Source organism: Echeneis naucrates, chromosome 9 (genome assembly GCF_900963305.1).
Source record: "Echeneis naucrates chromosome 9, fEcheNa1.1, whole genome shotgun sequence".
NCBI lineage: Eukaryota > Metazoa > Chordata > Actinopteri > Carangiformes > Echeneidae > Echeneis > Echeneis naucrates.
In genome coordinates this window covers 15,027,848-15,052,571 of record NC_042519.1, presented here as the reverse complement: position 1 = coordinate 15,052,571, position 24,724 = coordinate 15,027,848, and the positions used below count along the sequence as shown (strand labels likewise).

The window sequence follows — 24,724 nt, the reverse complement described above, 5'->3', positions numbered from 1 at the left end:
TGCTAATCCCATATTTTTGTTTTTACATCTAAATGTAAACTAAAGTGTAAATATTCATTTCCCAAAGCCAACATTGTTATGTAGTAATTATAGTATATGACATACATTCATCAACAATGTTGCTGAGCCTGTTTTATTGTTTTAATTAAAGATTTGTCAAAAATACAGAATCCTTTGTTTCACTCAGAACAAAAAGAGTTAAAGCATGCACTGTTTAATAAAACACCTCCATGACATGTTAAAAATCTGTGCAAAAAGAAGGACACAGGCGCTGAATAATTATGAACACACAACTTTTGCATTAAAGTAAAGATTTTTTTCTTCCAAAAATAAACACAGAACAGTCATTGATTAAATGCAGGAGGGATTTAAGAAATTCTCATACTGATAAAACCCAGTAAGTAGTTCTTGTCTGTGGGTGTGGTACATCACCCAACCATAAAAGATTTACCTGGTTTGCTTGATAGGCAGAACAGGATGGAGGAAGGTAATGGGAAACACTGAAGTGTTTAGTGTACAAAACTAAAAGTTAATGTTTAATTAAAGGTTGCAGTGCAGAGCAAGACCCAGTCAAGCTCAAGTCTTGAGCCACTTCCAATGCTCACCTGAAAATGAATCAAAACAAATGTAGTCTGAAACAAATGAAGTCTGTTATTTGGCATTAGCCAACTATATAAATGGAGCATGAATTCTATTAAACTTACACAAATCATTCCAAAAGGTCAATCAGGACAGGATGGCTTAAACATACAGTATATAAGCAAGTTTATAAAAAGGACTAAAAAGAAAAGCACAGACTCAACGGCTATCCAACAATGTAAAAACACCAAAGAATATGCCAAAACTCAAAGAACATGCTGCTGTTGCTGCTCTAACACGGAAACGGTTAAAATTAAAGATCAAACTAATAACAATCTGGTTTAACAAGTGGAAGAATTGACAATGAGAAGATCCCTAAATATTCACAGCCAACAACACTGCACTTAAGCATGAGCCATCTGGAGCCACCAGTAATTACTGGAATAAAAACTGCAGTCTGTTTATGTGCACATCCACTCCTCTCTTCTTTTTTTAATCGCCTTTCGTAAGGAGGTCCTCTATGTAGGCATCAAGCTCGTCATCTGTGTTGATGTCAATGTCCTGAGTGTGATATAAAATAAACAAAACCTTTTGTAAACAGAGAAAAAAAGATGTTATGAGCCTTAAGACACCAAAAATGTGCACAAAGAATCTTACCTCTTGTACTTTTTGCAAAAGTGCAACAATGTTTGTCCGTAGTTTCTGTAATTTCTCATCTGCCTCCTTCAGTTTCACCTCAGTGCTATTGTTTCTCTCTTCCACAGCTTTGGCCCTTGCATCAGCTCTGCTCTGGTACGAGTTACACAATGACTGGAGACCTGATTCATACTGCTGGAAATATTCCTTCTACATAGAAGGAACAAACAAGATGAATACACCAGAAATGATACTCAAACAAAAACAATGGTCAACTCATATTAACACATTGTACATTCTGTTAGGTATCATTACAGAAACTTCACATTAACTCCAACAATTGATTTATCAAATCATTTATCATCTATCCATCTCACCAAAGGAAAAGCAACTAGTTCCTCAGCCGTCATGCTATTAACATCGTCCTTTGGAATCCGAAAGGCGGGGGGGAAGAAGTAACGAAGCATTGTCCTGGATACATAAACAGCGCAGTGAACAAAGCATGGAACAATGAGACATAACTGAGGATTGGTTCATGGGTCCTGACTGTCATAATTTACAGTGTATGGTAACAGCAGATCATTGTAACCAGCTAACCTCAACATGGTGACCAGGCTGTCAGTCACCTCTCGACTGGTTCCTGGCTGAGTAGTGTCCGGCTCCATGGGCGCCAGCCCCTTTTCTGTTTCTTGTTGGGTGTCGGGTGTCTGAGAGATTGGAGACGGTGGCCGCATCAAGCGGACATCATCGCTACCCTTGAAGACCCTTTTCAGACACACACACAGAAAAATGCACAAGATGTAATTATCCAGTGGTTCATCAAAATGTACCCTAAATGCAGCAATCCTGAGACTGTAACTTACCAACGGTCTTTAGGGGTAGATCGAGGTACATAGTCAAACTTCACTTTCCAGCGAACACTCTGTTTATTTATCTCCACAGCAATGACTTTCCCTGTGTACCACTCCTTATTGACACGGACTTCAACTAGTAGACCCTTATCTGTCCGTGAGGTGGGGGGGGGGAGTGGAAAGAAGTTCCTCCCATTAAAATTTTTATTCCAGTTATGTAGGCTATATTATTGTGGATCAGTTAACCATCTCACCTTTCTGAGCAGTTTTAGTGTCATTCTCTGGTTCCTGCTTTGGCTGCTTCTCATGTGACTACAAATGAAAAAACAATTACCATAATAGCAGCCACAGACATGTTGAATGAAAGGAGAGAAGTGTTAGGATCTCTTGTTGAAAGAAGTGAAAGCCTTAGTGTGCTCGTAGTCATGTTTGAGAATCGCATGCATGATTGCAGAATGTTTGTTTGAATAGAAGATTGTTAGGAGAAGGGAAAATTGATAATCTGACAGAACACCCAAATTAACTAAAAGATTAGGTTGGACCGATGTGAGAAATTATGAGAGCAGATGCAGCCACACTGTATTAAGGCCAAGTAGAGAAGCCTGACTGAAGGAAGCTACCTTGGCTTTAGCCCCATGCTGTTGTGTGGAAATGGATTTAGGCAAAGAGGCTGGTGTTGGTGTCTGCCGTGTAGGAGTAGACACTCCTTTCTTCTCAGCCTGGCAGTGTGTTTTAACCTGCAAGGTCAACAGCAGATGGGCTTTGATTGGAGGTTCAGTAACTGACGTAGGGACACGGGAATGACTGCATTTACTTTTTGTCATTTTATGAGTTTGGAATTGATTTTAATGTCCCCATGTTACCAGCCAAATACTTTATAAAGATCCTAACCCAAAACTTTGCTAAGATTTGTCCACAGAAATGGGGGGCTTCTAATCCAGAAGTGCCTTAATACAAAAAAGGCCCCGATAACGTGATCTCTCCAATGAGCAACTAACAGAAATATAAAACTTGATAATATGTTTGTTTTCCACAGACATAGAAATAGAGACAAAATAAATAAACTTTAAAGACTGTACATGGATGTAGCCTCTTTGAGTACATGAAGTGGCGTGCATTGCTATGATTTGATATTCAGATACCAATGAAGAAGAGGGTAGGATCTGAGGAACCTTCAAAGCGAACGAATGCCCACATAAAAATGCTGTAAGTTTCAACAATTTTGTTCACATTGGCCTCTCAGTTTCCTCCATTTGTTTGTTCACTTTTAAAGAATAAATCTCAGATATGACACAAGCTGTACTGAGAGAGGCAAAGCTACATGTAGGCGAAAAAAAGAAATGCACACAACTTTATAGAGAAGCCAATACAGCAGGTTGCACAATGCGCCACAAACCAAGACTGACACACTCACAGAGTCATGGTGAAGCCCTTGAATGGTTTATGTAGAGTTGTTAATATTCTCATTGTTATTTTCTGTCAAGTGTTATGTGAAGTGTTTAACTTTGCAACAGATGCATTTTCTGTATTATTTGTAAAATTTCAGCCACTGTGTTCCTGACCAGATGCCAAGATAAATCTATTATCACTGCATTTACCTCATCCAACTTGCCACGTTTCAGAGGTGGGGCCTTTTCTCCCATTTTCTCAGAGTTACCGGCTGCTGAAACCATCTTGGATTTCCTTGTCTGTGGTTCTTCCTCCTCACTTGCCTCCTCCTCTTCTTCATCTTCTTCCTCCTCCTCCTCCTCCTGCTGCTCTTCACTGTCCTCCTGCTCTATAATTCTCTTGCGTTGTCCAGCAGTTGCTTTGACAGTTGATGCTTTGGCAGATGTCTATGTAAAGATTAAGGACATCACTTTTTTCCACAGTTCTTTTGGTATTAACTGCTTGCCATGTTAATTATTTTCTCCAACAAAACCTGGCATTAGTACTGTGGAATTACTGAAACATTTCTTAAAACCTGTAACTTACTCGTGAGCTGCGGCTTGAAGGAGGAGTTTTGGTGGTAGTTTTGGGCGAAAACTTTGCTGAAGGTGGAGGAGGCTTTGCTGCAGATCTGGACCTGGACGGTTCCAATTTAGGTGGTGGAGCAGATGGTGTCCGGCTGGGTCGCTGAGAAGCAGCACGAGATGAAGGAGTACTTGGAGCTTTAAGGTGAGCAGGGAGCGGTGGGGAGCGGGGCCTGGTTATGGCTCTCTCAGAAGCTCTAGTTGCCTGAATCAACAAGACCGAAAAAAGGGACATTACATGAAGGGAATGAAATAAAAACAAAAAGGGTCCAAACACGTTTTTAGTTAGTTAATAAAAAAAAAAAAAAAAAAAAAATCTAGAAGAAATCTAGAAAACCATTTCATTATGATTTTGGCAGAAATCAGAAACAGTCTTCACGTGGTAAGAAATGTTTTTACCTGAGAGGAGCTCTCTGTTGGTTTCATGCTGACCTCCAGTGGTAGCTTCTTTATATCTGCTGCAGATTTGATGGTGCTGGTTTTCTGAGATGAAGAAACACAATCTTTATGTCCTGATGTACATAAAACAGAGAGCAACAGAAAGAGACATTCAGGGAAGATAAGGTACCTGCAGGGCTTCTAGTTTCTCCTGCTGCTGTTTGATTTTCTCAGCCAATTCTTTCTGTTTGTCCTCAGCTGACTGCTTGTCTTTTTTGAGAACACCACAGGGCAAATTCTGTTTCTGTTCAGGAGCATCACACCTGAAAATACAAAATACACAAATATAGTACATAGGAATGCTACGTTCTCCTCACAACAACAGTGTAATGACACCATTTGCATGTCATACATTCATTACATGATTACTTGGACACTGCCTGAATTGAAAAATGAAATACATCTAACAACATTTTGTGTGCACCTGTCCTGAGAGATGTCAGGGTTCATGAGACACACCCAGCTGTCTGGGTAACGTTTGTCCACAGCATCCATTTGAAATGGTAGTGTTCTCCACTTCAAACACTTATCTGAAAGGACAGAACCGGAGCAAAGGTGGTAAAACATTTAGTAAAACAATGAGTGTGTGTTCTACATGTGTGGGCCTGTTACTAACCACACTGAATTGTTAGTGGTATCTCCATGGCCCGGCGTCTCTTGTATCGCTGCTCTGATGACGGAGGTGCAGACCAGCTGGCAGACAGATATCCAAACTCATCCCAGAACTTCACTATGCCTTTCTGGGCTGCAGGGCACATAGAGATATTTTATTGAATAATGTGATACTAAATACAATGTTTAAAGTAGTTACTTAAAGTAGGGGTGTGCCAAAAAAAATTGATTCGTATAAGAATCTTGATTCTCATTCACTACGATTCAGAATCAATTTAAAATGTCCCAAAATTGAATAAATAAATAAATGCCTCCATTTTGTATGCGGGAGATCCTGACATCACCACAGAGCCGGTTCTGGAACATACGTATGCGCAGTAAGCGACAAAATAAGGGAGAAAACTACAATAATGGAGGAAAGAGACATTCAACCAGCCCAGTCCTCGTTGAAGGCAAAGATTTGGACTCATGTTGGTGGGGGTCGCTCTCTGCAGGGGTCTGGTCTCTGGTCTAGTCTGATCTGTCTAGGAGCTGGCGGTGGGGGGGGGGGTCGCCATACCTCGCTGTAGGCCAGTCCATTACTCGTCACCAATTAACCGCGCCCTTCTTATTGCAGGACAACAGCATTAACCACTGCACCACCATGCTGCTCAGGTCACCATATACATTTACATCAAGCACCAATTAACTGACGACATGTTCAGATGCCCCTACAGGGAATCGAACTGTGCCAATTTTATTGCAACTAGGTTAGAGCCAACAGCTATTAAATATGGACACAGGACAACTTGTCTTATGGTTTCCAAATCTGCCAAGGTTGAGTTATCCTTACAAATTACAAATTTCTGGCCTGTTAATGAAAGTTTAGCATGCAACAGGAGCATTGTGATTTGAATGCTTCTATACTGGCTCCTGACAACTTGCCAAGTCATGACTGAACTGAGACTCACCAATATTACTGTCCTTCCAGTACTGAGCAAGATGTTCCCCCATTGATTTCAGTAAATGACGATACTCCTTAGCATCTGCAAAGTCCTGTTTGTTGTGTGTTGGCTCTAGAACTAAATAAGGGACATCCACTACTCCGACAACACCTCCACAGGCCCCTAAAACACACACATATACACTGTGTAACTTAAAAAACATTTTCTTGCTATTCAAAACCAGTCAATTTTTCACTCTCGTGTAGATTTACTCACATGCCTCCCTCCAGCTGTGGCCCTGTCTTCTCATACCATCTTGATAAGACGAGGAGCAGTTGTACACAACATCCCATCTAGGTCCCTCTGTTCAATGTTCACGCCAAATCTGAATTCAACTCCTTGGGCTCCTTTAATGCTCTGAAGAAGGATACAAATGTGACAGGCATATAGATGAAGCCATCAAAAATAATGTGCTTTAAAGTCAAGCTTCTTTAAATGCAAGAAACTAACTTATAGTTGTCCTTTCTCATATCTGACTGATTCAGAAAATTAGCAAACATTTATTACATTTATTACTATTCAGTAAGTAATCTAATCTTGGGCATTTATTAATCTCTACATGAGAGAAAATTTTACAGTTGTGTTTATCATACTTCTGTTTAGCTTCAAGAATCCTTTTCTTCATGTCAGCATCACGCTGAAGCATCATGGCTGAATCTTGAACCTTTCTCAAAATTACCTATATAGAAAGATGGGAAGAGAGAAACATCATGGCTCTTGCCTTTGCTGCTGTAGTCTGTATACCATAGAATAGCATTAGGTGTGATTCCACTGCTGACGCTTTTTAAATCCTACTTCAACATTTACATAAAATTTTATGTCAAAGCTTTTAGGAAAATTTAAACAATCATATTTGTGTTTCAGAAATTAGCCATCATATCTTCTTTAGTTTACCCGTGAATCTTTTGACATGTCCTCTCCTAATCTGGCCTCCAAAGCCAAGCGTTTACTGTCTGCCTCTTTTGCTTTCTCCTCCGCTGAAATACATGACAGAAAACCCTTAAGTGCAGTCAAGTCTAAAACGAAAGCTAGACATGAATAAAAACACCCCAGACTCACCAATCTTAGCGAGATGATCTGCTTTCTTGACTTCTGCTCGGCCCGAGTTTTAAAACGAGTGGATGAGTATTTGTACACCTGTCAACATAAAAAGACACCAGTCACAGCTGGTTACAAGAATACAGTCGTTATAGTAAAATTTTGTTTAACTCTGTTATTACTTTACCTTGGTTTATAAAGACAGCAAGACAGTCTTTTAGTCCTGACTTTATGTCCCTGAATGAAAATTCTCATGCGTGGGTCAATGTACAAAACAGCAGCATATGCCCTGAATGACCTCCGCTCTGGTTACTGCAAGAGAGGCAGCAATAAACTAAACAAAGTAATTTGCAAAAAATAATCATTTGGAAATTCACAGTACGGCGTAAGGCTACACTCACACTCCTCAGCAGGTGTCCCAGCCATCAGTATGTCTTGGTGATCAGTCTCTACATCCAGCTCTGGTTCTCTGTTGTCCATCAGCTTCAGATTGTAGATGATCACAAGAGTACCTTGGGGGGGGGGGGGGGGGGGGGGGGAAGGAAAAAAAAAAAAAAAAAAAAAAGCAGCATCAGCATCATCAATCAATATCAACTCTGGATTTTCCCCAACACATCACATCAAAAGCAACATTATTGACAGAGATATTTTATATATCCCTCTTGCTATCAGATGCTTTATAGAAATTTATTTTAGATGGAAGTTTAAAATAAAAGGCAGCCAAACTTTTTGGGATAGTGGCAGCAGGGGTTGCGTTAACCAAGAATTCTCCGTCATTGACTGATTTTTTTTTTAAGATTTGACGGACCAATCGGAAGCCCATCTGTCATTTTGCCATTTTGATTGCAATTACTTCAAAACAATATCAAAACAGCCACGAGAAGCCATCTCTCCAAGGCAATGGTACAAAATTTTATGACAATCGCCTCTACAGCAACCTCACTTGACGCATTTGATTACTCGCTAGCTGGCGCTCTGTTTCACTCCATTCGCAATAGGAGGAAGGTGAGAATGAGACTGAGTTCACGCCACTCAGTTAAATTCAGCTGATTTCTTGCAAAGTTTGTTCATATTTTAATTGCAGGTATTTAATTTTGTAAAACTGCGTTGTTCATTTACGCATATGGCCACAGTTGGTGTTTTTAGTGGCCACCAATGTCACTGCGGGGAAATGTGGTGTTGACATGAATGTTTTCTCTCATGCCTTTGTAAGTGCATCATTTAGTTTGTTCTAATTGAATTTGCATTTAAAACGAATAAATCAAAATTTAATGCTATTGACTATGTTTTTATTCTAATTTAAAAAACAAAAATTAAAATCACAGATAAAAATAGACTGACATTTTTTTTTTTTAAACTGTCCATCAAAATGACGGACAATGAAAAAGTTTAGCGCAAACTCTGAGAAGCAGTCTAATTTAAATAAATCACAAAATTAATCTCTTTGATTAATATCCTTACCACTGCTGCTTTCAATTTTATTGAACTGCTCCATCAGCTGCTGTTCATTTTTAAAAGGGGAGTATTTGAAAATCAGCTCAGTCTCCACAGCATACTTCTCTGGGTCAGAGGTCAGTGGCTCCCTGGTCTTCAGGTCCCAGGAGGGAAGGGGCACTATCACCTGAAAAGATGATTAGATGACTTAAGACATAAATTCCAATCTAAAGTCGCAAGTATTCTACAGCTACTTTGCCATGTTTACTGACTCTCTGTAAACTATTTGCAAAAAAATACTCTAAGTTTGAGCAGTGGCAACATTGGCTGCTTATGGTGTACTCATAATACCTAGCATTTAGCTATCGTAGTATTTCAATTACTAATCAATCTGGCTATTGTTCTGCCTAACAAAAAATGGCATTTAATATTTAATAGCTGTTGGCTCTAACCTCATCCAATCCCTCTTCTTCATGGAAAGTTCTTGATAGGAACAAGCAAGTCAGAACATCGCCCTTTTTTGTGAACAAGATGAAGTCTTTCCCAATACGCATAGAGCCACTGTGAAAACAAACAAATTGTAGGGATGAATGCAATTATAATATATAAATACATAACATTGAAACATGAGTGTACAAACTGCAGTATGTCATAATAACATAAGATTTTGGTCTTACGATTTGAGCCCGTTTCCATATTGACCAATCTGAGTGGACTCCGGTGACCGTTTGCTGGACTTTCCAAACTGAATCACATGGGTTGCCTCATCTAAAAAAAGTGCTCAGCATTATATTTCACACACAAAACACACCAGAAATCAAAAGGACCTCACAATGGACTCATACAAAGCACCTTTAAACATGAACACAATCTTTAAGTGCTTTCTCTGGCAAAGTCACACTCACTTGGATCCATTCCAATGCCGTCATCCAGAAAACAGAGCATGTAGCCCCCCCGCAGCTCTGGCCTTTTTTCTGTTAGAAAAGTACAACACTTTAGCCTTATATTATATATTAGGAGAAATGAATGAATGTGTGCACTTCAGTGTATGTGAAAGTGAACGAGTTATTCTTAGCTATACCTGTGTAAATGTCTATTCGTGTGGCATTAGCATCTCTGTGGAGAAAGTAAAGCAACTGTGAGACTTTGTATGCACTACAAGGGATATCTCAGATAACAAGTTCTCCAGGCTGTTTAGTGTTAATAGTTAATAGCTCTATTGCAAATCTTTATGGGCACCTTGAATTATCGACAAGCTCTGCCAAGGCTCCAAATAAGAACTCATGGGTAGTCCTGGAAAACAAGAAAAAAAAATAAAAAATTTTCAGTAATTCAACATTCTTGAATATTTATTAAGATTTCATGTGAGTTAACATGAAGGCTCAACAGAAAAAAGTGGAGGTGTGAGATAATTAATGATAGGATCTGAACACCATAATCAATATTCTGTGAGGTTATTGTTGCATTGCCTATAGCCTATTGAGTGCCAGTGTAAACAAAATGAGGATTACTTTAACTGCTTTACTGAACTACTCATGTTCACATACTTAAAAAAAAAGGGACCCCACATCTGTTAGGACATCCTATTCATCTGGTAACTACTTATTTGTTTCCACATAATGAAAACATCTTGCTTTGACACAAGAAATTATGACAGATACTCTCATTTGAGCATAAATCTTGGGCATTTAACAATAAGCATTTTTTCTACAACCTGATTAATAATCTAGTCCACCAAGTGTTAGGCATTTATGACAAATGTCTAAAAGTGGCAACTGTTATCATCATCTATATCCACATGGAAAATTACACACCAAAAAAAAGGTATAAATTGTTCCAATCCTGTTCTTGTTGTTCACCCTGGACCTGTGCATAATCCTTTAGCAGCTGATTAAGAAATTAGCCCAAAGTCTCATATCATTTGTGCACACCAGAGTTTTCCAAGCATGCATTAGAGACTCTGATGCACTCTGGAGTAGCAAACATAATGCAACAGTCTCTGAATAGATTTTTACTGAAGGTCAACCAACAGAGTCATAGTATGAGCCATGAATTTTGAAATGTGATCACAGCAAAATTACACTTTGTTTTTTTTTTTTGAGAGAGAGAGATGCAGTGTTCATATTTATCTGTGCAAACCCCGATGATGTTACTTATTAAAATGGGTGAACCGGTGCGCTGTAATTTTAGTTATCATAGCTGTTCGCGTGCTCGTCCTCAGTAAGTTAGTACTTACGAGTTTGTGTGCAGGTACTCAAAGGTGAGCTGAGCTCTGCTCAGGTTGCTGTAGCTGGTGTAGGCCATGGCCGATCACAATTACTTCCTGTTTACTTCCTGGTCTCCTGTTTTTGTCTTGGTCAGATGGCCCCAAACTCTAATCCAGAGTTTTCATCTTAAAGGGAAAGACAGCGATTACAGGTCGTGAACATTTATCTACAAAACGACTGTATGGCCTCACACACTCCATCGGATGGTAAGGACGCTTTACCACACGGCAAGGGTCAAAATAAGACACCCACAACTTATTAAACTCCCCGCCCCCGGGCAAAGCGGTGCCATGTGGGAGGCCTACTTGGAAACAACAAAAAAATTTTTAGCAAAGAGCGTCAGTAAAGAAGGTGTTAGCAACCATTTCATTCAAATACAGGCACATGGAAGAGGTACAGACGTAGGTGTCTCTGTCTGTTCAAAGAAAGGGGCTGTCATGGTGACGGACACAGGAAAAACCCGTCTCAGACCTTATGTATCAACTGTTACTAACGTTTAATATTGTGCTAATTGTTGCTAGCCGACATTAGCGTTTTCTACGGCTAGCTAGCTTCACTCTTCACACCTGGAGTGGACATTAATTTTCACCAACTTTGCAAACCGTTGCCATGAAAAGACTATTCAGAGGTGATTCCGCGCTGCTGTGATAATCCGTCCAGTGGCAGATGTGCTATTTTGCAATGTTTCGTTTCCTTTCCCAGACATGAGACAGTCCTCCAGGCCGCGAAGTCTTCGGCTGCCCCCTTCCATCGACTGCTCTAATCCCGCCTCTAGTTTTCTAATTCAGCCAATGGGAGAGCACCAAGTAAGGTTTTTGGGCGCTGATTGGAGGAAAAGCATCCATCGACGTCAGCGGGGCACATACCGGTGCAGCGGTGGGCCCTTTGGGTATCCGTACAATGACAGGCCACACACGGCGGAGGCGAATGAGGCACTACCTCATCTTTGTACCACTGAGCAGGCTTTAATATTCTGGGCACTCTTTCACAGCCGGACTGACGGTCCAGAGTGGGTGGTTGCAGGGCCGTTTCCTGCTATACATGCTAACTATGCAAATGCATCGAGCCGCTGTAGCCACCAGGGGCCCCCCTATGGTGAATGGACAGGCTCATCTAATAATAAAGATAATTATCTTTACCTGTTGTAACTCTCCTAACAGTGTGATCAGCTCCCCTCTGTTAAAGGAGGAGTCTCTTGGTTCGTTGGTGAGCGCGGCCGAGTCTCGACTAGTGATGACAAGTTCAGATCTTTTTACTGTTTGGAGGTTCATATGAAAGATATCTGTCATATGATATATATGGTGGTTCAGGGACATTATGTCCTGTTTGAGCCTCGAGAAGATTCACTACTCTGCCGTGGCTGTGATAGTAAATTAGGTTAGTTTAAAGAAGCACTCTCCTCTTCTTGAGTCTAGGCTCGGTCTGTGCAATATAACTTACTTGCCTGCAGTGTACATTATATCAACGTTTAAGCTTGTGTATTTATAGTATTCTACACACTTGTACATAACCTGACCTGTAACACCTGCCTGCTTTGTTGTTTTGTTTTTTCAAATCCAGGACTGAGTTGTAATAACTCATTCAGCACGCTGAGCTGACCAACTGGCTGATAGAGCTCCTTTCCATGCCACACAGACAGTGCACAATTGTTTGTATTGGTTTAAAAAGCAATAAAAATATTTCAGGAAAAAAAAAAGAAATGATAGGCCACTTATATAACCGTGAAAATACTTTGAAGAGAGAACATTTATTGTATGTTATCATGATTAATAAATAAAGGGACCCATTGAATTACCTCATGGGCAGCACCATAATATTGGTTGTCCATAATTTATTGCTCTGGCATTTCATTCCTTGGTACAACAGTCATGTAAGGCATGGTGTTGTTCTGTTTTTACTGATCTCCTCAAAATAAATAAATAAACATACAACATAATTCATTGTCTTTTGATTGTAGATCCTGGCCACAGTAAAACTGATGAAGGGAAGTCAGTTAATTGCCATTCAAACCAAATAACAAAATGTTTAATTTGTGTGCGTGTTCACAGCAAGTGTAGATCATGAAGGCTAAAGCATTTAATCAATATTTTACTTCACCTGGAAGTCAAACACAGCATATGTTAACTTACTTGCATGTTGGAAAAAGTCCATTAACTGAAGCCATATTCACATTAGAAAACCAAATTTATATTTTTAAGTCAGTTTCCATTTGTTTTCCAAGTATAGATATGGCATCAATGAAAGAAGGTGAAATGCCAGACTTGTAAATTTGCTGGCAAAATATTCAAAACAGGCTGGTACACCTGCTGATACGAATACAGTAGGCAGTAATACATTGTCATCATTGGTTTAGAACAATATTAGATCTTTAACTAAAACATAACTTTTCAGTATGTCAAGCTCTCATTCTGTTGAATACAGCCAGCTAATGCCAATTTCCTTGAATTTCTACAATGATTCTGGGAAATGTAGGATGCAAATAGATGTGGAATGTGCTGTACATGACAGACTGGAGAGGGAATGTTTGACTGGCCATCAGTGTAGGCATTTCCAGCTGAAGAGTTGGTCCCGTTACATCAATTTTTCTCACATATAATTTTGATGCTCCACTGATTTGGTATTGCACAGTCATTAGTTGGCCCCTTTTTACAGCAGTTGCACTTATGGCTTTTCTCTCAACCACCGGCTAATCTCTTCAAAATGCAGAGGATGAGAAATGTTTAGTTGTCAATTAATTGGTCCTGCAAATAAAGTGAAGCAGCAGGATTAGGTAAAAGCAGTTTGCACGTTCCTCAAAATACTAAAATAGCTACAAATGCTAGACATACAATCCTGGTAAATGTGAACAGATTCCAAGAGACTAAGCAGTGAAAACTTTCAGTTAAATAGTAAAGTGAGGATTAACATTACATTTTGTAGTTCCAGTCCATTCCAATGGTAGTTACGTGAGAAGGAACGTGTCAGACCAGCAGACAAGCAGAGCAAGAAACAAACTCCGAGCAGACAAACGCTAACTTCCAATAGATGCTGCACTGCCACACTCTGTTCCTCCTAAAGAGTAAAAGAAGAGAATGACTCACATCAGGGCATCTGTTTTATCATGGAGAATGATATGTAGTCCACTTGCGACACACTGTACCTTTGTTAGCATGACTGTGAGTGTGGGTTCATATGTAGAATGTAAACTGTAGCAGGTTTCAGATGTTGATGGCAGCTGGTTTCTTGCTTCCACAAGGATTGGTGAAGTATTTCTCTCAACTGTAGGACACTTTGGAGGAAGTCTTCATAAAAGTATATAATAAGTGATAAGAAACACACTAAAATGCAAGTTCATGGGCTGAAAGACACACATTTTAGGTACCTAAATATTGGGCAAGTTGAATTGAGGATGCTTAAAAAGACACACTTTAAAGAATGAATTCACTTACAGTCTCATAGGCAAAAGGTGTTGTGGAGCCCTGATGGTGAGGCAGGAGTAGGTACTATTTCCATGTTGAAACTCTATAGTGATATTAACAATCTCCTTGTCTGGGGATTAAAACAAACACTCATGTATGAGAACCTATGTAATTCATGCTTACTATATTTTCACAGCACAAATACTTTGGTGTGATACCAACCTCCAAGATTGAGTTGCTTAGCCTCCATTGTAGTTTGCAAACTAAGGTAATTGAAAGACCCTGAGCTGGCAGTCACAGCCAGAGGAACTTTTAGATGCAAATGGGTGACTGTAGAAGTCTCTGGAGAGCTAACCAAAGTTTCTCTGTCCTTTTCCTGCTCCACCAGTCGAGAAGGAACTGGCGAGACAAGCTCAGATGAATTTGTGTTGTCCATTGTACACAGCTGAAACTGTGATAAGGAGGATAATATATGGTTCCAGTCCTGAGGGAAGCATAAAGCACACGATTTGTCTCCACTCCTCTCAGACACAGATAATTTAACAAACAAGGAAAATGCATCACTGAAACGTTCATATTTCTGGATCAACCTTGGATGAATGAATCCTTACCTTGGATGTGTCAGGGTTTGGCAGAATGTGACTGTAGCTGTAAAAGCTGAGACCAATGAAGGAGATAGCTAGAGTCATCAAACACAGGAAAAATGTCACCGCTGGAGGATTATGGGAAATATATTCTCTTAGGTTAGTGACTCCCATCTTATGTAAACCTATAAAGACGAAAGAGTTGTTCCAGTTACAGGGCTGTGACAGCATTTTTCCCACCACAATGCCTTTAGTCACGTTTGATGTTGGGGCCACTTTGTGGACTTGTTATTTATCACAATTTTTACTTCAATGGAGCAACACATCTGTTCACTCTGAGCAATGTCTTCAGTACCGATCATTTAAAAGTCCGAGCCACCGAACTTTCCTCCAATAACTTTAACTATCTGTGCGTAAATATACCGTGTGGCCTTTGCGGTGCAATATGATTTTTAAGGAGATAGTTAGAACCGGTATTGTACACATTTGGCTACGACCACAGAGTTAGACTTCTCCAAACCAACCGGCTGTCAGTTTCTGAAAACATTTAAAAGATTACTTCATACCTGCAGCTACAGCAGTTTGCTCTGATCACATCGCTGGTTTTAGTGAAATGCTGCGATAAGCGAAACAAAACATCGGTATTTCAACATAAAGTTCAGCCGCGTCGCCGTAAAAACGACTGCACGACAGAGATGTAGTTTTACGGCAGCCAATTACGTCATCTATGACGTTGCACTAGGACGTGGAAGACGCGGAACACAATTAGTTGTGGCGTGATTTTATACTGTTTTGTACGTTAAGCGACTGACTGAAGTTCACGTTTGTTGTGTTTCTGCAACAATAAGGTCACTGCAGAGTTAAAGGACAGTATAAAACTGAAAAAAAAACTGACAGTTTATATTATAACTTTCTGTAATTAATTGAAGAAAAACACAAAATAAACCGCAAAATAATCAGGTTCGACCAGTTCAGGTATAAAATTATTTGTTTTGTGCTATGCTTGGTGCAGCCCTGTTACAAATACCCAGGAACTTGAAACAAGTATAGTTTCAAATATTGCTCTGTAGATCCTGTACCATTTCACACTTATATTAAAAGTGAACATTTTCTGATGTGGTTTTACCAATGATTTTACCTAGAAGACTACAACAAAAGAACTTCAGGGAAGAAAGTTAGCTTGCCATTTGAGTCGCTTTCACATGCTCTGTGTTCTTGTCGCTGAAATACAAATTTATAGTGGAAAACTTAACTTCAACACATAAAGGGAGTATAAGTGCTCCAATAGGATATTCATAGACAGGAAGAACGCCATTTAATAAATACAGATTCAAAATGATTAATAGAGCATCAACAACTGTAGGCTTTTAGCTTTTGATATTGCAGAATCTCTTACCAGACAAAAAGAAAACGTCCCATGTGCTGATGTTATTGAGTATATATTTATTATCAGAAAAGTATTTACAATTTCTCAATATATTTCCTGAGCACCTAAACATAAACAATATATATCAAAGTTAATAAACTGCATTGCTCGCATAATCCTTTAGCTCCAAAAGTCACATCTTTCCACTATGTGATTGCAAATCATTAATCTGAGGGCTCAGTTTTGTCTGAAATTGAAAAAAAAAATATTCTTGTGGGGAGGTTGTTGGTACAGATTCATGACTATATACAAATCAATTCAGGGCATAAAAGAACCACCAATGTCAATGGCAAAAAACAAAACAAAAAACAAAACATGTGAACTTCACAATCAGCAACACTTTAAATACATTTATAAGGCAACAAACAAAAACAAATACGATCTCTTTCCAATTTTAAAGTAAGGAATGTGACTTTGTGGTTCTGCACCCCAACCTGTTCATCTGCATAGTTCCACTTGTGTGAGTTGAACAGGGATTGTGCTTAATTAGACAACAGCTAATGTCAGATTAACTTTAAGCAGAGTTTTTATTGCCTCAATCAAACATAGTGTTCAACATGTGTTGTTAGTTGATGTTTGTATAACTTTCTATCCTTCTGTAATTCATGTTCATATAGCTCATTCTATAAAGGAACCAGGATCTTATCTCCTCTGCTGTCCACCCAATTCATTACATTTCACATTCACTGGTTCAGCCATGGGACATCCGGCCCACGTGGTTTGCATTAGCCGAGAAATACTTTAGTGTGTCTTGTTGTCAGATGACACAGCAATGTGTGTCAGGGAACTAGCTGCCATAGAGTTTTACTCCAGAACATCTCAGCAACCAGGAAATGCCATCCAGAAGGCCTGATAGGGATTCTGCCACTGTATTCTGCACCTGTGTGTACAAGAGAAACACAAATAACTTGAAGAATGAAACTGGCATTGGATGGTTACAGCTGCAGTAGAAGTTTTTCTGTCAGCCAAATATCAAAGTTACCATCCAAGGGTTAGCCAGTTGAGGTAGGCCAAGTCTCTTTGCCATGCCAACACAAGAGGTTCGATTCTTGGCTCTGCTCTTTTTTGCAGTAATTTTCTGGCCGGTGATCCTTCCTGCTTGTGATTCTTCTCTGGAAACACAGGAGAGCACCAGCAGAGGCCTGGATGGGGACCCCCCGGCAGAGTTCAGCACAGCCCGGATCTGAGCCACCTCGGACGTACCTCCGTCTATTTGAGACATACTTTGTTCTTGCAAATGTCCTTTGCTAATCATTCAAAGTGATGTGGTTGAAGAAGAAGCTACAATTTTACATGTCACACCGTCTAAAATCCCACCTTTCCCCGGCTCTGCATTGGCAACATAGATGAAACCATCAACCACTTGGCAGACCTGCTGGACCTGAGGGGTGGGGGTGTAGATTGGGTTGCCTGAGTCATCCGTTCCTTCACAGGTGAAAAGTTTATTACTAACACTCTGCTGCTCCACTCTGGCTCTTTCCCTCTCTGCTCTGCAAAAGAAAAGTTTAATAACCGTAAATTATCCACATTATACAGAAAAAAATTGAAACTAATTACACGAATATGAGCTCAGCAAAAATATCACAATTTTACCTGTTAGCTGAATAGAGAGTCAGGATATTAAATTTGTGTTGGTTGTTGAACAAGTAACTTATCCCTGAGCCAATCCCTAGGACAAATGAAAGTTCATTAGTGCGTCAGTCACCCCCCCACAACCCGAACATCCCTTCTCTGACCTTAGATTAAATTTATTAATATGATATTTGAACTGACTCATACTAAGGATATATAACAAACTCTTTATAAGTATGGATTTTAGAACTCAATCTACCGTGGGTTAACAAAAGTTTATTTTTCATCACCAGCACTCGACATCAAAGTTTCTCACCATTTATCTGTCTCTGTGGGGTGCCTGACACAGGAAGCACATCTGGCGCATGCATGAGCCTTGTGACCAAAGACACATCCAGGTGCTCCATGCCAGGGCCAAACATGGCATAACGCGGCTCTGACGACGGCACTAGAGACTGGAGAAATGAGGTGATGACATCATATGCTGCTCGTGAAGGCAGCCACTGTTGTCTGCAGGATGGGCAGCTCTTCAGGTATCTTTTGAGACAGTAACAGTGTCTCACTGAAAGTGTTAACAGCCTAATCCTGACACAGGAAGACAGAGACAGATACTCACTCTGACATGTAGTCAAATTTGGATTCCAGCCCTATGTTGTCCCCTTCTTTCCTTTCATCCAGGCTGTCATCTGCATTGATTAGTGGTGCATCCAAAATCTCCAGTTGTGGCATGGTCACATGATCAATGGAGGGCCAGGAGGGCATATCTCTAATCAGGAAATACCTCCAGAGTAACGGATCTCTCACCAGTGCCCTCCAGTAGTGGCTGGTGGATCCAAGGCGGCAGACGTCAGCAGGGGACAGAAAAGTCAGGACCAAAAACTGTAGGTCCACCTTCAGAGTGACAGAGTAGATAAATCAATACACAATCACTAGCCACAAGTGTGTCTCGCAGCAGGATTTCAAATTGCGAACTTCCTTCTTGCCTTATAGCAAAATTAAAGTTAGTTAAATAAGGTATATTGCTTTCAAGTCTGTCTCACCGGTAAACTGTCCAAAAGACCCGGTGGTGACTCCTCTCCGGTGTCCGCAACAGGATTCGTGTCCTCTGTGAGTAGTTTCCTGCTGTTGGGGAAATATCTGTCTCTGAAGCGTCTGAGGCTGCGGATCACTTCAGATTCGCTCAGCTGCTGCATCTTTGCTGCCATCGCTACTGACGTGTAGCAATGTTGTACAAACTGTCAGTACGACGCTGTCAGCAAACTGGACACCCCCCCACCGTGCCTGTCACACTTCCTTATTGCTGGCGGTGATGCGGCATTGTGGGTACTGTAGTTCTGTGGCTGCAAATTGGGGTCGTGCAAAATCAATGGTTGTTTCTTAAAACAATGCGCGTGTTTATTGTCAACGAGGACATAAAAAAACTGAAAATGATTTTTGTCCAAACATCACAGATTTTCTACTAATAGTTATACTATCAAAGTTACTCAAGTGGCAGAAAAATGGAACTTGCAATAGATGGGAATACAAGTGGCGCATTACAAAGCTGGACATACTTCAAACGGTCATGAATACATCATTGTCAAACAGTTTTCCAACAACTTTCTAAGCCTCTTGTGTGTACACATTTATACACACATACATATTTAATGTATATGCAATTATAATATATTAAAAGCATAACAAAAATGGCAACAAAACAATAAATAAAATGTTACTGTGCAATGTTTCGGTTCCAGCTGGATTATCTTTAAATTTGTAACAATCTTAAAAAATGGAAAAAGGTCAATTTTATTAATAACCTTTTTATATAATGTTATTATAATGTTATTATAACACATTCTTAGAGCAAAACAAGTGCCCCAGTCAACAGTCTGTAATCAGGATGATAACTTTTTTTTTAAGCAGGACAGGGCGAAAATTATTTACCAGCCTTTCCTGCAGACCAGTCTCATACCACCAAACTTAAACTTTCTAACTTTCCATTCACCTGCTTTGGCAAAGGGCCGCTTAGAACTGGATTAGGTTGCCTGTAGACACTGATCCAAAGACTCCTTCCTTCACATACTCCTTGTGCCTCCCCTTAACCTTCCACAACATTACATCTCACCTGATGGGTTCAATTTTTATTTGGGGTTGACACACATTTGAATACTGAACTTAGATCTGTGCATGAGCGCAACTTCAACACAGGACCAGTTTGGTTCACTGTAAAATACTAAGGATTTCCTTGGCATTCTCTGTGTTCCAGCCCTGTCCCTGCAGAGGGCCCTCGCAGGCAAGCACATATTTGTTGAGGATCTGAGTGCCAATGTCCCGAAACTGAAGCCGATCTTCTTTTCGATCCATAGTGTCAGCACTGCAGTCTTCATACTTGACTGCCCAGAAACACATTTCCCCAATGTACATCATCGTCAACAGGTGTGTGTCTGAGAAGATGCCTGAGTGAAAAATTGGACAGGTATTGTGATCAAATGCAAAACAGCACAGCAATTTTCATTATTCAAAGATAAATAATGACATATTTACCTTCAGACAGGAAGCCTGCTGTAGCAGTGTCATGTAGTACCACACCATCATTAAGCTTCACAGAGTTTCTCACCTGCAGCATCCGCATCAGGTAGCGCACACCTTCCTGAATACACTAGATTAAAAAAACAAAGTCAGATGAGTATTTGGGACTAAAATCGCCATATGCCAACAAGAAAACGCTGATCTTCACTCAATTCACAAAAACAAACATCTTCTTGGCAGCAATTAAACCTCCAGTTGTGTTTACAAACACAACTTACAAAATCTACTTGGATCTCTCTAAAGTGTGGTACCTTAAGGAATGTATCCTTGTTTTTCTTGATCCACTGCTTTCGTTGATGAAGGGTATGGCAGTACATGTACAGTAGAGCCCCACGTCTCCAATAGAGACATTCTAATAGCTCTAGGCCCAATACAGACTGCACCTATAATAACCCAAAGATAATAAAAATTGTGTGACATGACACATGCAAATGTGTGCCTGTGTGTTTAACAAGAGAAAGAAAGTAAAAATGGAATAGACATATAACTAAGAATACTTCATGATCAATTAGAAAAAAAATACACAAAGTCAGATATATTTGTGACAAGACAAAAAATGTTGAGATGTATAGCTTTCCAAAATGAAACTATATATGGCACTACATTCTCTATTATCTGGATTTCACATACATTTAACTTGATCACATGGACTAGAATGAGACACAGTAATATACCACACAAGCTCACTGAGAGGAACATACCTCTTGTGCTGGTGCTAGCCTCCCTGCCAAAACTTCTGGCTCGGTCAAGTCTTGCAGAAGCTGCTGGATTTTGAATGGTGAACAATCCTCAGGGAACTCCTGGTCCACCAGTTTATTCTCTTCATAAAATGTGATGTCAAGGATCACCTAAATGAAAACAAATATATACCCAAACCAGAATGAATACAACATGTGAGAAAAAGAAATACTTATACATATACAAAGTTACAATTAATTATGTAAGATGAAGAGCTGCAGCAGCTTGTCCACAACTCATAATAAATCCAAGTCTGAGTGTTCAGTAGCAACTAGTTATTAAGTGCTGCTAACCTGTATAGTTAAAAACCTCATACAGGGTTTCTTACAATCAGATGGCATAGCTCACTTCACATCACCATCACTTGACCAGAGTGTCTGCCAATTTGTAATAAACCACTGATTCCAACACACACTCAGTTTTCCTTGACCGAGGCAACCTTTTAGATTTAGCATCCAGATAAGTAACATGTCTCACAGAGTGGGTATGAATTTACACTCCAAGTACTAAACTGAGGGGCCTCTGCAGATGTGACATTAGACACACAAAAAAAAAACAAAAACAGAAATTTCAGTGATTGATTTATACTCTTATGATTAAGGCTACTTCTCAGTGTCACATACTGTACATAACAGATTAACTTCACATTTTTAATGTAGACAGATGCAACATGTCATTTCACTATTACATTGAATGAAGAAAACTTAATTTTCATTTTCCGGGGGTTATTTTATAGACTACATGCTTGAATTAAAAACCATAGATATTGATTAGTAATTAAGCAGCTCTAGACATTTAATGAAGTTTGACATTATGGAGTACCTGTGTGTAATCCTGCAGCAGCTTGGAAAGGTTGCTACTCTCCCCTCCTTGTCTGTAATAGCTTTTCAACTTGTCTAGTATGGCAGACGCATTCTGTAAATAGTCATCATCTATGGAAGAACGATATGTTAACATATCAATAATATTATTACCAAATTACAGATCTAACCTCAACAAATAATAATTCTACTTTAAACAATCCAATGGATAGCGGATACTTCTAGTTGGCTTTTCAAAAGTTAGACACAAAAAAAAAATGTTTTATTAACCGCTAAAACAGAGGACTTTTTAACGTTACAAAATAAAATGCAGTGTGACTTCAACTGAATAAAAACATGGCCAGACTCTAACATGTTCAATTGTCAGATAAAGTTTTGATTGTAACAACAACACGTGGGTACGGCTCAAAATAAAGCAATAGCAAGACTACTTGGCCAATTTTCTTTCAATTCCAGTTTATTTGGCATCATGCAGCATCATCTAACGTTTGTCAACAGTCATGCATTTTTAGCTAACATTAGCAAACTTACGCTAGCCGTTAACTAGCAAATCAATATTTTCAGAAATAATCGTCAATCGGTGAGTCCACGGCTTAAAATCAGTGCCAGGTAAACATCTTCCCACCAGTTAGTTCGCTGCTAGGGTGCGAATCATTTGTCAACTTGTAACATTTCATCAGACAACAGCTGTTGTTATGGTTGCAGGCTACGTTAGATAACGTTAGCTAGCCTGCTAGTTGGCTAACAAACTGAACAACAACGTTGGCGACGTTAACGAGCCGCCGAGAAAAGTCCCGGGAGAAAAACACAACAAAAACTCTTCGGTACCTTGCTTCTCGGCTCTGAGACTAGAACACTTGATGTCTAACTCAAATATCCTTCTCTCCAACTCGAAACCTTGTCGCCTGTAGTCGTCGGCCATGACTAAAACTATTCGTCACGTGAGCGAAGGCTCGCTCACGTGCTCGTGGATGTCATTTCTGTTTCCACTGCACCGACGTGTCTCGGCGCGCGCAAGTGGCTGAAACTCAAAATAAACTGTTTAATAAGCGATTATCGATCACTTCGCTTGTTGCGTCACCGCTCCCATCATAAAGTTTTATGTCTTTATTTTCCTTCTTCCTAACTACGCGTAGGCTAAACGATTTTCACGCAGCGGCGGTGAAGGGGTTAAAATGAAATTAGCCTGTAGGCAGTCCGTCAGTGTTTCAGCTGGTCTCTTACAGAAGTCCGGGTCACGTGACGTCCACGTTTCAGAGCGACTTTTTTTTTTCCGGTCGTATCGTCTGACATCCGCCGGCTTCGGCTCCCACACCACTCCCCGTTTCTGCTCACCCCTCCTCCGCCTCCCCCCGTGTGTAGTCTGGAAATATGGCGATCCTCAAAGCCTTGTGCAGAGCGGAGAATTTACTCTTCAAAAACCTCTCAGGTCCCTCCAGAAACAAGTTAAACCTCGCCTCCCACCAACTGAGCAAGGTATGTAAACGGCGCAGTCACTCGGCTGCAAAAAGCACAGGGTTGATATGCAAAATATTGAAAATTTAACAGAACACCATTTAAAGGTCACAAAATTGTGCCGCTTCAAGTTGTCTTTGTGGTGCAGCATTTCAGAGTAAAAATCAACTTGACTTTGTAAGTCATTTCTTTCAGCTTCTTTGTCTTTAAACAAAGTTTACCCTCCGATGATATCGTAATTTGACTTCAGCCTGTTGGTTGACTTAACCTCAAAACACTTTGACCTAATTTCGCTGCACCATTACAAAGGGGTGGATGGTTTTAAGTACTGCAAAATGTCAGTTCAGTTATTTAATTATGTTTAGTCACCGTATCGGGTCAAAACGCATCCTTGACGTGCAGCATAATTTGTGTGTTGGAAGCGAAACGTTGCTACAGATTTTTTTTTTTTTTTAGTCTGTTGCCCGTAAGTGGAAATCAATGCGATGCCTAGCAGAGCTTGGCCCGTTGAAAAGTTTTTCCTAATGGGAATGTATCCCATTTTACAATAATTACAGTAATTTGTAAAATTTTGAACAGTAATGTAACAATATAATGATATTTATCAGTTACTTTTTGGTGTACATTTCAGATTAAGTTAGACATCATCTGTACTGTGGATGCAGCTAAAAAAAAAAAAAAAAAAAAAATATATATATATATATATATATATTTTTAAATGAACCTCCCAAGTAACTTCCCTCAACATGTATTGTCCAGACAGACCTAGGTTGCCTCAAGGTGTAATTGCAGTTGGTAGAGTCACATGAAGCTTTAGATCCTATGTAAACAGGAACAACTGACCTAATCGTAACCTGATATCCTTTGCTGTGATAGTCACCTCTTTCATATTGTTAGTGCGCAATGTGTCATCCCTCTCCACTGGCACCCGTTTTAAATCAATCATTTTAAAAGCTGATGGAATTTACAAAATATGCAATGTCTGATGTCAGCTGATTTATAATAACTCTACTGAACATTCAATTATCACAGTAGTACTAAATCCTCTATTTAATGGAGAATAATGAGGCTTTCGTGTGTCTAGTCCTTTTTTTCCAGAGTTTGGGAAATTAATTAAGGTAAAATACAAAACATGAAACACAAAAGTATCTAAAATAGTCCATGTACCAAAGGGACAGTTTTTGTCGATCTCAGTTGACTCTGTATTTCAAGGCTGAGTTGCCCTGTTAACTCTGTTGGACTTGCACTTGTGGCTACTGGATGGCCTAAACCTACACTCCCTTTTGTTGAAGGATTTACTCAGCAGAAT

At 39.7% G+C, this 24,724-nt stretch overlaps 5 protein-coding genes across 7 annotated transcripts in view; 1 reads left to right on the top strand and 4 right to left on the bottom strand.

Moving 5' to 3' along the window:
- Positions 1–122: 122 nt before the first annotated feature.
- Positions 123–11,620, bottom strand: morc2 (MORC family CW-type zinc finger 2). Its single transcript, XM_029511558.1, is given in 31 exon segments — positions 123–1,140; positions 1,237–1,425; positions 1,593–1,686; positions 1,813–1,980; positions 2,079–2,217; positions 2,321–2,378; positions 2,687–2,803; positions 3,665–3,901; positions 4,041–4,283; positions 4,478–4,561; positions 4,647–4,779; positions 4,941–5,046; positions 5,133–5,261; positions 6,079–6,234; positions 6,308–6,362; positions 6,364–6,437; positions 6,440–6,468; positions 6,705–6,790; positions 7,006–7,088; positions 7,171–7,206; positions 7,209–7,248; positions 7,321–7,483; positions 7,553–7,661; positions 8,611–8,770; positions 9,036–9,144; positions 9,261–9,351; positions 9,489–9,557; positions 9,665–9,699; positions 9,823–9,876; positions 10,820–10,975; positions 11,453–11,620. Coding segments are annotated over 30 exon segments (3,183 nt in total). The 5' UTR covers positions 10,888–10,975; positions 11,453–11,620; the 3' UTR covers positions 123–1,071.
- A 964-nt stretch (positions 11,621–12,584) lies between these two features.
- On the bottom strand, positions 12,585–15,528 carry LOC115049235 (transmembrane protein 248). Of its 2 annotated transcripts, XM_029511286.1 has the most exons (7): positions 15,399–15,528; positions 14,860–15,017; positions 14,471–14,732; positions 14,279–14,378; positions 13,990–14,131; positions 13,761–13,901; positions 12,585–13,591 (listed from the first exon to the last, which is right to left on the bottom strand). In XM_029511286.1, exons 2-7 carry the CDS (start codon positions 15,004–15,006, stop codon positions 13,571–13,573), a joined length of 813 nt encoding a protein of 270 aa, XP_029367146.1. In that variant the 5' UTR covers positions 15,007–15,017; positions 15,399–15,528; the 3' UTR covers positions 12,585–13,570. The 2 variants fall into 2 exon arrangements, with proteins under 2 accessions (XP_029367146.1, XP_029367145.1); XM_029511285.1 differs by lacking the exon at positions 12,585–13,591 and having other exon boundaries at positions 13,609–13,901.
- A 742-nt stretch (positions 15,529–16,270) lies between these two features.
- Positions 16,271–19,088, bottom strand: fbxo4 (F-box protein 4). 2 transcript variants are annotated; one of them, XM_029510589.1, is made up of 7 exons: positions 18,871–19,088; positions 18,447–18,721; positions 18,147–18,367; positions 17,852–17,927; positions 17,561–17,748; positions 17,241–17,467; positions 16,271–17,138 (listed from the first exon to the last, which is right to left on the bottom strand). In XM_029510589.1, exons 1-7 carry the CDS (start codon positions 19,033–19,035, stop codon positions 17,046–17,048), a joined length of 1,245 nt encoding a protein of 414 aa, XP_029366449.1. In that variant the 5' UTR covers positions 19,036–19,088; the 3' UTR covers positions 16,271–17,045. The 2 variants fall into 2 exon arrangements, with proteins under 2 accessions (XP_029366449.1, XP_029366450.1); XM_029510590.1 differs by having other exon boundaries at positions 17,576–17,748.
- A 100-nt stretch (positions 19,089–19,188) lies between these two features.
- On the bottom strand, positions 19,189–22,946 carry rimoc1 (rab7a interacting mon1-ccz1 complex subunit 1). Its single transcript, XM_029510591.1, has 6 exons — positions 22,789–22,946; positions 21,962–22,071; positions 21,103–21,249; positions 20,653–20,784; positions 20,357–20,471; positions 19,189–20,268 (listed from the first exon to the last, which is right to left on the bottom strand). The coding sequence occupies exons 1-6, from the start codon at positions 22,880–22,882 to the stop codon at positions 20,033–20,035; spliced, it is 834 nt and encodes a 277-aa protein (XP_029366451.1). The 5' UTR covers positions 22,883–22,946; the 3' UTR covers positions 19,189–20,032.
- A 302-nt stretch (positions 22,947–23,248) lies between these two features.
- The window catches only part of oxct1a (3-oxoacid CoA transferase 1a), a 48,422-nt gene continuing 46,946 nt past the window's right edge, over positions 23,249–24,724 (top strand). Inside the window, exon 1 of the mRNA XM_029510427.1 lies at positions 23,249–23,436. Within this exon, the coding sequence (XP_029366287.1) occupies positions 23,332–23,436 (105 nt within the window). The 5' untranslated portion in view covers positions 23,249–23,331. The remainder of the gene's footprint in view (positions 23,437–24,724) is intronic.

Bases quoted from the DNA above. Each gene is read 5' to 3' on its own strand.
- LOC115049235 (XM_029511285.1), bottom strand. From the start codon at position 15,006: ATGGGAGTCACTAACCTAAGAGAATATATTTCCCATAATCCTCCAGCG. The intron at 14,733-14,859 runs GTAAGGATTCAT...TGCTTCCCTCAG, and splicing joins CAAACCCTGACACATCCAAG to GACTGGAACCATATATTATC. The intron at 14,379-14,470 runs GTTGGTATCACA...TTTAATCCCCAG, and splicing joins TAAGCAACTCAATCTTGGAG to ACAAGGAGATTGTTAATATC.
- fbxo4 (XM_029510589.1), bottom strand. From the start codon at position 19,035: ATGGCAGCAAAGATGCAGCAGCTGAGCGAATCTGAAGTGATCCGCAGC. The intron at 18,722-18,870 runs GTGAGACAGACT...GTCACTCTGAAG, and splicing joins GTCTTTTGGACAGTTTACCG to GTGGACCTACAGTTTTTGGT. The intron at 17,139-17,240 runs GTAACTTTGATA...TTGTACACACAG, and splicing joins AACTGGCTAACCCTTGGATG to GTGCAGAATACAGTGGCAGA.
- rimoc1 (XM_029510591.1), bottom strand. From the start codon at position 22,882: ATGGCCGACGACTACAGGCGACAAGGTTTCGAGTTGGAGAGAAGGATA. The intron at 21,250-21,961 runs GTACTCCATAAT...GTTTTCATTTAG, and splicing joins TGCTGCAGGATTACACACAG to GTGATCCTTGACATCACATT. The intron at 20,472-20,652 runs GTACCACACTTT...TTTTTAATCTAG, and splicing joins ACAAGGATACATTCCTTAAG to TGTATTCAGGAAGGTGTGCG.